This window comes from Pleurodeles waltl, chromosome 3_1 (assembly GCF_031143425.1).
Source record: "Pleurodeles waltl isolate 20211129_DDA chromosome 3_1, aPleWal1.hap1.20221129, whole genome shotgun sequence".
NCBI classification, from domain to species: Eukaryota; Metazoa; Chordata; class Amphibia; order Caudata; family Salamandridae; genus Pleurodeles; species Pleurodeles waltl.
The window spans coordinates 1,773,765,930-1,773,778,919 of NC_090440.1; the positions used below are offsets into that span (position 1 = coordinate 1,773,765,930).

General features: G+C 40.6%; 1 protein-coding gene across 1 annotated transcript in view; it reads right to left on the bottom strand.

Annotated features, from left to right (window-relative positions):
- The window catches only part of NCKAP1 (NCK associated protein 1), a 906,912-nt gene that overhangs the window by 415,763 nt on the left and 478,159 nt on the right, over positions 1–12,990 (bottom strand). Inside the window, exons 18-19 of the mRNA XM_069225777.1 lie at positions 8,085–8,204; positions 1,410–1,549 (exon numbers count right to left, since the gene is read on the bottom strand). Coding sequence (XP_069081878.1) covers positions 1,410–1,549; positions 8,085–8,204 — 260 coding nt within the window. The remainder of the gene's footprint in view (positions 1–1,409; positions 1,550–8,084; positions 8,205–12,990) is intronic.

Here is a 12,990-nt window from a genome sequence, read left to right on the forward strand (position 1 = left end):
TTTGCTACAGCACAAGGAAACCTCAGGAAGCTATCATGGCTGCTCTTTCCATATTCTCTGGCTGGTGCGCAAAACCCTCTTGGTGATAAAATCCTTTGCTGGAACTTTCCACAGCTTGTAAATCTGTTTAAACTCACCATAAAGACCGTGGACTCCACAGCTGTTACTGCTGCCTAAAGTGTAAAGTGATACTATCATTTGCTTCTGTCACTTGGCAAGTTAATCTCCTACAAGGTCCTTGCTCTTCTTTCCATCTTCCTACCTCCTTCGAGCCTGTAGCTGGAAGATGTCAAGCTTCTCATAGTTGGCTGCCAATTAGTCTTCCTGCACCAGTCGCTTTGCGACCTGTCTAGGCTAGAATCTACTGAAAATGCAGCAGCGCTCTCTGGAGTGTAAACCCACTTCATCTCAATTCAGTGGTACTCAATTCAAGCTAGGTTCTAAGTGATGACTGACCCTGGTTCAGCGTACTAGAAATGCATCAGTATCTGCAATGGCATGCACAACATGAAGCTTGAGGCACGTCCCCCACAAGCTGAGCCTGGTATCCATTGAAAGCCACCATCTTACAAGCACAATTGGCCATCAAAAGTAAAGCTCCCACCTCCTCAATGTCAGTGGTCGCTAGTATCATCACAATGATATAACTATAGCAGTCCCACGCCAAAATGCTCCCCCAGAAGCAGCCCACTACATTGTTCAAGAGACACTTCAGCTGCCACAACAAATATGAAGGCAAAGACTTTCACTGGAACTCAGAGATAAGCAGCTATTTTGACTGGTTCTGCAACTTCTAACAGGCTGTACTGCTAGTCCAACACAAAATAAGCAGGACACAAACTGACAGAGAATCCCAGGTAAGTGATGGAGTCTGTTTTTTCAGTTGCTACCGTTTGTTCTTGATTCATTTATAGAATCCGGTTGTAAATAAGAACCATGACTAAAGCAGGCCTGTGATCTGTCTAAAACTTGCCTTTTTATTTATTTAAGAGAATCATTTACAGAAAAAGGAACTGTGCACATCAACAATTAAAATATTTACTAAATAATAAAAAAAGGCAAAAATTACATCAATAAGGAAAGGCTTTTATTTAACCAAGAAATACAAAATGCTACAGGACTGGTAAATGGCAGGGTCAGAAGTAAACATGCAGGGGACAGAGCATAAGCTGCAGAGGTGAACATGTAGAAACAGAAAAGTGACCCATGAAAACAAATGGTACCTTGTTAAAAGCAGTTTGAGGGTCCTTACATTGAAGAGCAGAGCTCCTACACAAGGTGGTAAGGTGTGAAAAGTATGATGAAAAAAAGCATTGAAATTCTGTATTTCCTGTTTGTGTACAACAGTTCATTTTAAATAACATCCATAAATAGAGAATGTTTTTTTTACTTAAAACAAATGGTCTCACTTGGTCACAAGCAGTCTGTTTTTTCTCATACTTTCAACTCCTGGTTTCTCCCTTTCAGGTTCGCCTTTCTTTCCGGTATGTTTTTTTGACTTTTTATTCACTGCTTGGCTGATGGTCTTGGCACAATGTTTTGGCAACAACTACAACAGGGAAAAATATAAAAACCACAGATCTCTAATGAGTCAATTATTATGTTATTATGGTACTAGTGCATCAAAATAAGCAATATAAACTAATGGAACTTGTGGAGAAATTATAATAAAGTTAGTTATAACTACAGATAAGACTAGCATGTTACAAAGTTTCTCACTATAGTGACATTTGTACTACTATCTTGGCACACCTGTCTTCAAAGGCATGGAAAACACTGTAAAAAAGAAAGCAAATGGGGGCTCCACTAACGGCAAATTCCAGCTCTAAATTTGCTTTGCCTATGGATAGGCGAACTGGGTGATGGATGATTCATCCAGATGAAGGGTTCGTTTTTGAAATATGGATCTAAAAGTCAATATAATCGCTATTTTGTTTTTATAATTCTACATCCTAGAACTCTTTCTTCAACATTAATGTTCATTGTACAGGATACTACCATGATAAGGTAATTTTACGATTATCAATACCTGAGCGTTAAGAGTGCTAATCTCACTAAGGGGAGCCAAAATCTTAATCCTACTAGTACAAAGGTGAAATTTGAAATTGGGATCTTGAGTCAGAGTGAATTTGCTGTTCAGAATGGGAAATACCTGTGAACGCTTTACTATTTACACACCCCCCAAATCCATAAAAGAACAGATAATCCAACTGGGAGACTTATCTCCAGATGTGACTCAGTGCTGTAGCCTTTGTGTAAATACATGGCTTTGTTCATCTAGCCCCTCGCCACAGTCCTGAGTTTGACTCTCAACACCCCCTCACCCCTTTCCAGGAGTTGTTGGCAACACTTCAAATATATACATACAGTCTTTGTAAACAAACATCCTTCAGACGGAGTCTCTGCCAGTTATCAGGCCAGTTTGGAAGCTAGATCATGTCTTAACCAAGTCCTTACAGACTTAATTGTCTCCCTACTGGATATTGCACTTCCAAATAATTATTCAAAATTGAGCATTGACTATTATTTTCAAGTTAAGAGGTAACCTTTGGGGCAGATTTGGTCTAGGTGCAGATAAAATATTTATGGACACTTCTGAACTGCACATTTGCAGCAAGCATAAGCCCATTTATCACCCAATGGAAATGGTACAAAGACAATGTTTTCATGGTTTGGACAGGTGATAAGAGTGCACTGGAATCTTTTCACATCTTGCTCAATTTCACGTCCACTGATATTCAATATTCAATTCACCATGTCACATATATTCACTGAGGTGGCCTTCCTTGGACCGGATTATCAAAGCAGCGGGCCATACAATATAAACCACAATGTTCGGCAAACCTACGCAACACAATACTCTGAATACTCTTCCAGTCACCACCCACGTGGTTTTGCGTGATACCCTACCATTTGACCAATCATTCAGAATTAGGGGAATTGTATGAGAAATTTATATATTTAGCACAAAATGTATTTACTGCTCTGGTGTGTCCGAAGGAAAGATGTTACCCTACCAGATATTTGAAACAAGCATGTAAAAGGACCGGTATCACCTTAGAAAGTACTTATTACAGCCAGAAGTAAGGCACGAGGGACCATGAAGGCTTGATTTGTTTGACCTTATGCTGCACTCAAAGCAACCATATCAGAATAATTTTGAACAAACATAAGCATTTAATGTTGGCCATCCTGGTTGTTTCTATCCCACATTTATTGTCATTCAAGAGAGGTAGAAATGCTCATGACAATGTGGTTTGGTCTAGATTATTACCTGTAGAGCTCCCTACTATAATCTCTAAATTAGGATTATCGTAGATTTTTGGTCAAATGTGTGCAAGCTGCAAGGTGTGCATGTCTTGAAAACAAAATTGTTTTTACCTCAAAATGTAAGACTCTCATTGCAGAAATTTACCAACTGTAATGCCGGAAACGTGATCTATGCTACCTGGGTTCCCGGTGACTGTATATGTAGGCCAAACAACACAAAAAGTCAATGTGCACACCATTTAGCATTAAAGAAGGATCATGTGGGGTACAGCAGGAGCCCCACTTGTTGAACACTACAAGGCTGATGGGCCTGGCCTTGGAGACATTTGATGTCAAGTTATTGTGCAAGTGGCACTGGATCAAAGCAAAGGAGATTCATGAAACTGGTGACTGCAAATGAATGGGCTGGGTTCTATCCATGGAGCACCTGATAGTTACTTATTAACATAAATTTATCAATACTAAACATAGTGGAGTGCGCCTAACAGCTTGCAATTTATGAGTAAACATTTATCGATCCTATTTCTTTTGGATTAATTTAGATCAGTTTAATTTATTTTCAGGGTGCGATTTACTGATCCTCAAGTTATCGAAGTATTTATAAATGAAATCATTAGGACCATTGCTATTTTGTGACTACAAAAGTAGCAAAGCAAAACACAAATGTGCTTGCTATGCCACCAGATTCAAGCTAGCCTGGCTGATGAAGGTGATACCCTGAAACCGGTCCCAGGATGCTTGTTTCTGGTCCAGGGAATACCTGGCCTGGCAGTTCGGGCTGGACTGTTCCCATGGGGAACAGGGTCAAGACTGATTTGCATATGGCTGGGTCCAAACTGGAACGGCATGGCAAGCAAAAAAACTGATGGATTAAACCCAGCTCTGTGACTGGGGGTGAATGTTTGATTTGCTCTGCATTCCTTCCATTTGTTGTTGTTTTTACAAGAGCAGCAAAGAATGGTTCACATGTTTACTTTACAAATCACATTCTGGGGAAGATGCTGTTGAAAGTCTATACGATGGATGCATGCACACAAATGCCACAAGCAAAAGAATGCTCACAACTGAGAAGTATTCAGGAATAAAGAAGGCAACTCGGAGGTAATAAAATAGGTTGAGTACTGTCTGCCTGGGTCTGGTCCCATACAAGAGAAGAACATGTTCAGTTCTGAAAGATGGCAATACCGGCTTTCACACAGTTTTAATGTATTGTCTACATAACATTCCATAAACTGACAAAATATAGGAGCCAACTTATCCTCAGGCCACGGGTGAAGAAGTACTTGATTAGAGAGCCCAGCAGGAGCTGCCATTTGCTACCAGAGGTGTGGCATTTTATAAAATATCTACTTGTCCAAATGACTGGATGCTTTAGAAAGCAATTTATGGTAGTGATTGCATTTCAAAGCTCTGATAACAGCCTGTTTAGATATGCCAGGGTTCACATCATAGCAGGACTTGAATGCCAGCCTGGTTCTGTTTTCTAACCTTTCTCCAAAGCTGCATACAAGTAATGGGATGCAGTACCTCTAGGGCTGGAATCCCCAGTTCATCTGTGTACACCCACAAACGTCCATGCAAACCCTCTCTTCCCAATAGAAAGTGTGGGAAATGTGCTCGTAAGAAGTGCAAGATTAAAATGCTTTCAACGGTGGGGAAAAAGGAATGTAGGGAAAATGAAACTGCTATTTTCCCAAGAGCAAATATGCATGTGTATATCTGCTCAAGCAAAAGCAGAATTCAAATAAAGTTAGCTAGGGGTACAGTTTAAATGTCTGCTTCTGTAAACCCTTGTGAATTCCTCAAAGCTGTAAATCTGAAAAACTACCACTTTAATAATCATATCTCCTTGGCAGAAAAAAGGCAAAAACTACTTAAAATCGTGGATGAATAGTACAACTATCTAACAGTGCAATCATCCATCCAGCCATCTAAGGCTAACTGTAAGCACCCATAAACCTTTATATGGCAGAAACTAGATAATATCAGATTCTTAATAGAAGAGGAAATCTCACCTGCTGCAGATTAGAATCCACTGCTGGCTCCCTAGGCCCTAGATTCCCCTTGGCAGAATTACAATGCTGTCACCACAGAAGTTCTAAAAGTTTGTTTTAAAACTTCATCTTGGACCACAGGCTTTGGGGATCAAACTAATGAGCTGTGATTACCAAGGTTCTGTAAAAAGAGGGAGAAGCTATATGGGTGAAACTTATTACTGATTTTTAACGCCTCCATTAAGGAAAGGTTTTCGGAGCAGAAACAAAGGGACCATTGTCACTCTTCTCTTTAAAAAAACCTAATTCCGATCAAACAGACCTTAAAAAATTTCACCCTATCACTCTCCTGATCTAAACATCAAGATTCTACAAAGGGCTGTTATGCTTCAAAAATTCCTGGAAAACAATGGACTTCACTTCTTCCGAGCCAGGTTTAAACCTGAAAGATTTGAGCTGGCAGCCTTCTAACTACTCGCTGAGTCGAGAGATGAATGGGACTGGCGGAGCACTGGATGTATGGGATAGGTCTTAGAGTGGCTTAGATATTTCCAACACTTAATTACTAGTTGATGGCACTACCCCTTTTCTCTTCTCAGGCTTACACATTTTTCCTGCCTGGCTGTTGTACTTCAGCAACCTTCCTAAAATTGAACACTTGTAAGACCTTAATCGCCTTACATCTCATTGTTTGGTGTAAACTGCTCTCACCTGAGGTGCACGTAAGGGTACCAAACTTAGTCAGCCTAACTCAATGCCTTACTTGGGATCACAGATATTCTTGGAAAACAAGGTCTTCTCTGCTGCAAACTTGTTTTTTGGTCTTACAAATCTGTGAAGAATCCTTTAATTTATTAACCGCATTTGTATATTACCTTAGTCAGCACCTTTTGCTGACCCTGGCTATAGCATCTACTTATAGGCCTATGAATCAGTAATCAATCCTTTACAGCCAATTCAAAAATTCTGCATCTTAGTTGCTTGCTAGGCTAATAAATTGGACCATATGTCCAACACTCCTTGGCCTTTACACTACTGCAAAAGAAATAAGACAGTATGGTTAAGGTCTGTAATGTTGTACAAAAGACACTTCACTGACCAGTCTGAGTTTACAGTATCCATATTTAGTTAGCATAAACTGAGCAAAGACCATAGAACCTCCAATATGGCCTTGGCTCAAATACTGATGTCCAGAACACTGAGGACAGAGCTATTTCCATCTCTGCAACAAAGATGAGGAACACTGTGCCTCTCCACCTCCACAAAGAAGTTCAGAAATAGCTTTAAGCTTAGCTGTTTGTTGCATCCCAACCATTGGCTGTTTGAATCATAAAAAGTGAAGGGCATTTTGTGTTTATTCTTTGTTCTGTAGAACGATTAAAGTATGGCGGCTGAGCACTCTATAAATAATTACATCCATCCAGACTGTGGAGGGTCGTTTTGAGATACTAAGATAAATTTGCAAAAAAGCATTTCCTGTACAGAGACAAACATCCAGAACCACAACAAGAGTGGATTCATGCACCACCCTCTTTCTTTCATTATTAAAATCTAAATGTGATACATGAAGGGATAACAAGATTGTGGAGTTCTGTGTTCAAATGCAGACATAACAAACGTAAATAAAATGGTACAGCTAAAAAATGTAACAAACAAGAAATGTACTGCCGGGCACCTTGATAAGAAAGGACCCAGTCATGTCTGTTGCACGCCAACATGAAGGTGTAGAGACATGCTGGGATGTTCCCTAATCAAATGATAAGGCAGTATTCCAGCTGTGGGACTGTGAGACAGAAGCTAACTTTTAGTGCATTTGAAGCAGTGTGCTTTTTTTACACATTCATTGGAGATTCTACATTTCTATATAGGCTTATGAGCAATGTTGTGTTGCCCAGGTCAACATTGAAGTTGTCTGAAAGAGGATTTCGGAACTGATCTAACAGCTACTAAGGGACGTGAAACAATTGCTCTTTTCTACCTTGCCAGTTGCTTAACCACTTAAAATTAAAACGGATTTCTCTTGGAGCTTATTATTGCTTCTTTGCTAAGTAAATGTTTTGAAGCAGCTCATCAGCGTCATGCTTCCCGACTTGGGCCACTTACTGTACTGTGTCACAGCATATTTACATATCAGAACTTGGTGAAAGTATGTGTAATAGGTGTGTGTTACTGTAATTGCCAATGCCATGCTGCCAGGTCATGTTAACTTTAGTAGTACCAAGCTGTGCCACTTATAAACTATTAAGCCTCATTATCATGCCTGGCAGCAATAAGTGAGGATTCACAAATTGCTTGATTAGCGTCATCATAGTTTACATTCTTGTACATCCTCAAAAGGTCAACTGGAGGCAGCGAAACGCTGTACAACTGTTATGAGGAAACTGTTTCAGTTTTATTCCTTTGCCTATTAGTGGCGTGTGTGTGTACATTTATAAATCCCTCCTGGCCCTAGAGGGAAAGGGGTTCAGCTTTAGATGCTCACCACAGCAGGGAGACTACATGATGCTCAATCTTGTGGGTCACGGATTGTTTTATTTTTACTTTTAATAAATGTGTACTAACTTCTTGTACCAGTGGGAGGTGATTTATTTCGACATGGGCAACAACTGTAAGACAGGAGTTTAGGCACAGGAGGATAGCAAAAATGTATTTAATTTGCACTAGTAGCAAAATATGCTTTGCATTCCAAAGAGGGTGACATTTTGCAAAATTATTGAGTGGTTTAACGCATGCACAACAGAGTGTTATCACAGCTCAGAAACAAAAATATCAAACCACCTCTAGCAACAGTCTAGGTGGGGAATCCCTTAAAACGCTTACCTGGTCACTAAGTGTGCACTGCTCTGTGCAAATATCAGTGATTAGATTTCTTGCTTGCTTTGCCATCTCATCTAAAAACATGTTGCATAGGGAAAGACTTCGATCTCCAATGTGATGCCTCTGAAAGTAGAAAAAAGTCAGCATCAAAGTCAAACGTTCTGGGTCATATTCGAAGTAATGGATTCGACATGAAAGGCAGGACATGCAAAATGAGCAAATAATAAAGATGAAGTCTCTCAATCAGAAGACCACTTCAGGACCACAAAGGATACATACAACCTGAAGAAGGGAGAGTCAACAGGGTGCAGTGTGGGTCCAGTACGAGAAGCTTCTTATGCTCTCCAAACAATAACAAATAGGCTCAAGAGAGTCAATTTTATGCTTTTATGAAGACAGCTAGGATAATAAAGACTGGATACATGTGTATTTCTGAACATATACGGTATTTAACTGAACAAACATGATAACTTTAGTCATGCTTAGTCCAAGAAAACAAATTAGAGTACAAGCACCGAAATCAAGCAGCAATGGTTAAAAATAGTGCTAATATATATCACATATTTTCAACACGCACACCACACTACTACCACCAACTTCAAAAACAATGTTTCTTCTTCCTCCTATCAGACCTAGAAACATCAGCTGCACGATGGAGTCTAGAGGTAGCCTCGGCAAGGTAATAAACTGGTCTCATACTGCCTTCTTCAGATTGCTTAGTAAACAAGCATTGGTAAATGCATTAGGTTTCGCCAATGTGATCAATATTTGCTTTCTTGTTTTTGTTAGTTGTAGTTTGGTGAATAGGTGTGCAATATAAGTTAGGAAGCCACATCTAAGAGCAGGCCGTCTTCATTCTGGGTATGGTTAATTACCTCAGGAAAATGTGACACTGGAAGTAACACCGAAATGAAACACAAGGAAGACTATTAATTACGAACCTGAAACGGGGAGAGAGATCTATCGGAGGCTCAAATGGCTAATTGATACCACGCTCCAAACATCAGGTGGAGCCCCAGAATACAATGAAATGTAACAGAGCAATAGGACTATTAAATAGAAGAAAGAGTAAACAGACCGGGTCCTGCTTTTCACGCCAATCAATCAGGAATTTGTAAAGCACACTACTCACCCGTGAAGGTCTCAAGGCGCTGATGTGCGGGGTTGGAGGGGGAGAGGTGCCTCTACTGCTCGAACAGCCAGCTCTTGAGAAGTTTCCTGAAGGTAAGAAGGTCTTTGGTCTGATGCTGGCGGGTGGGAAGAGTGCTCCAGGTCTTGGCGGCGAAGTGCAAGAATGATCTGCCGCCGGTTGTGGTTCTGCAGACGCGTGGGACGTTTGCGAGGGCGAGGTCAGCGGAGCGGAGATGCCGGGTCGGGGTGTAGGAGAGCCATCTGTTGAGGTATTCTGGTCATGTGTTGTGCAGTGCTTTGTGAGCATTGGTGATGAGTTTGAAGGTGATTCTCTAGTTTACTGGGAGCCAGTACAGGTCTCTCAGATGGCCTGTGATGGGGCAGTGGCAGGGGATGTCCAGGACCACGTGACCCTGCATTTATAACAGAAGTTCTACAATAGCGGCTGCGCAGGCCTCAACCAAAAGGGAGCACTAGAGTGGGTGCCTGCTTCAGCCTGGGTGGGACTGGTGAGTGCGTGTTGCCCCGGGGCACCGGGCAGTACCAAGGTTGATGTACACAGTGCTTGGACCTCGGGATGTGGAGAACACCAAACACACAAGCACACGAGGAAAAAAAGCATTGGTAAATGGAAGAAAATAGCGTGACAGCCAATAGAAACAGAGGAAAAGTAAGTGACTAGCACAGCAACCAATGAAAGCAAGAGAGTGGGATATTAGACGATTTTGATATTTAAATTAAATACATTAAATTTCACAAGCACAGCACGAGCGCTGTGCAGGCAAAACTTAAAAAAGGAATGTACAGTTGCTCAACCTATCAGGTGATTGAAAAACTGCTCTTGGCTCATATAATTACTTTAGCTCACATGGGAACTATCACTAAACGCACACTGTGCGGTCAGCAAGACTTTTTTCTTTGTTATGTTCGTAGTTATGTCATCATTGTTTGTAATGTTCGTTGTTAGGTATGATGCTTCTACTCTCTTCAGACTTCACTAAGCTGTTACAATCTTTAAAACTAATTCACGGTTCCACTGAAGCATAACATTTCCCTTACTAGGAAGTTCATAAAATCTTTCTCCTCCACTCAACTCTCTTCTTTCCTACTAGTTTTAATGGTTAAGTGAATGAGGCAAACCGAATTACAAATACAGCATTCAAGTTAAAAATCCTCCCCAAAACTGTGTTAAAACACATTTATTTTCAGTTTGTAAGTTTTGCTTCACATTTTACACTTGGGCAAAAAGGGAAATGTTACTTACCCAGTAAGCATCAGTTTGTGGCATGTAGTACTGTAGATTCACATGCTCTGAATACTTCCACCATCTAATGTTGTGTTCAGAAGATTGCAAGTTGTTTTTGTTTGAAAACTCTTTTGAGTCACGAGGTAGAAAGACTCCTCCTCTTGCTGGAAATGTGCAAGGTCCGTGACTCCATCTTCAGATTGTTTTCCCACAGGCGGCAATGTATGGAGTGTAGTGAAAAGATAAGCAAGTGAAATAACCATGCATGATAATGTATACAAAAAGACTAACAGCCACAGGTGTCTTGGGAAGCAGGTGGGAGCATGTGAATCTACAGCACTACATGCCACAAACAGATGCTTACTGGGAAAGTAACAATTTCCTTTGATGGCGGGTGTAGCTGTAGATACACATGCTCTGCATAGACTGTAAAGCAGTCTCTCTCAAGAAGTGGTGGCTAACCTGTGGGTGTTACAGTGCCGTGAAAAAGAGTATGCAGCACTGTCTGACCTAAGTTGGCCTTGCTAAAACATCCACACAATAGTGTTTAGTGAACATGTGTGGTGTTGACCATGTAGCTGCATTACAAATGTCAGCTGTAGATATGTTACCTAGAAATGCCATACATGCACCTTTCTTACGTGTTGAATGTGCTCTAGGGGTAATAGGAAGTAGCCTTTTAGATTTTGCACAACAAGTTTGGATTTATTTATTCATCCATTTTGCTTTACTGGATTTAGTAATAGGATTACCTTTATGTGGTTAGGAAAAGCAACAAAAATATGTTTTGTCTTTCCGAAAGATTTTGTTCTATCAATATAGAATATGAGTGCTCTTTTCACATCTAAAGTGTGTAGAACTCTTTCAGCAAATGAGTCAGGTTTTGAGAAAAAAACTGCAACTCAATAGTAATTGAGATGGAACTGAGATACTGTCTTTGGTAGAAATCTTCGGTTAGTGTGAAGAACCACCTTATCTTTATGTATCTGGAAGGTTCTTGTAATGTTATGGAGCTCACTTACACGTTTCGGAAAAGTGACTGCAACTAAGTGGGCTACTTCCCACGAAAAACTGCAGAGGGCATGAATACAGTAGTTCAAAAGGCAGGCCCATATGTCTATTGAGTGCTATATTAAAGTTCCAAGAAGTCACTGGAGGTAATCTTGGCGTGTAGGAAGTTGGCCCTGTATGCACTATTTCAAAGTAAGGAATAGTATGCACAGAGTCCAAGGGTTCCCCTTAGAGGTAAGATAGTGGCAAAAAGAGATAATACTAATGCTCTATTTTGTGGTAGTGTGGTCGAGCAGTAGGCTTATCAAAGGAGTAGTGTTAAGCATTTGTTGTACATACACAAGCAATAAATGAGGAACACACACTCAGAGACAATTCCAGGCCAATAGGTTTTTGTATAGAAAAAATATATTTTCTTAGTTTATTTTCAGAACCACAGGTTCAAATTTTAAATGTAATACTTCAAATGAAAGGTATTGCAGGTAGGTATTTTAGGAACTTTGAATAATCAAAATAGCATATACACTTTTCACATAAATCACATATAGCTATTTTAAAACTAGACAGTGCAATTTTCACAGTTCCTAGGGGGAGTAAGAGTTTGTTAGTGTTTGCAGGTAAGTAAACCACCTACGGGGTTCAAGTTTGGGTCCAAGGTAGCCCACCGTTGGGGGTACAGAGCAACCCCAAAGTTACCACACCAGCAGCTCAGGGCTGGTCAGATGCAGAGGTCAAAGTGGTGCCCAAAACGAATAGGCTTCAATGGAGAAGGGGGTGCCCCGGGTACTTACCTGCTGGCAGACTGGAACCGGGGCACCCCCTTCTCCATTGAAGCCTATGCGTTTTGGGCACCACTTTGACCTCTGCACCTGACCGGCCCTGAGCTGCTGGTGTGGTAACTTTGGGGTTGCTCTGAACCCCCAACGGTGGGCTACCTTGGACCCAAACTTGAACCCCGTAGGTGGTTTACTTACCTGCAAACACTAACAAATTCTTACTCCCCCTAGGAACTGTGAAAATTGCACTGTCTAGTTTTAAAATAGCTTTATGTGATTTATGTGAAAAGTGTATATGCTATTTTGATTATTCAAAGTTCCTAAAGTACCTACCTGCAATACCGTTCATTTGAAGTATTACATGTAAAATTTGAACCTGTGGTTCTTAAAATAAACTAAGAAAATATATTTTTTCTATACAAAAACCTATTGGCCTGGAATTGTCTCAGAGTGTGTGTTCCTCATTTATTGCTTGTGTATGTACAACAAATGCTTAACACTACTCCTTTGATAAGCCTACTGCTCGACCACACTACCACAAAATAGAGCATTAGTATTATGTCTTTTTGCCACTATCTTACCTTTAAGGGGAACCCTTGGACTCTGTGCATACTATTCCTTACTTTGAAATAGTGCATACAGGGCCAACTTCCTACATTATTACAGTTCCTGGGGGGTAACCTCCTGCTAATGAAAGCAACAGGCTGGTCAAGGCCATCATCATTTGTTTGGGACAAAACTGCCC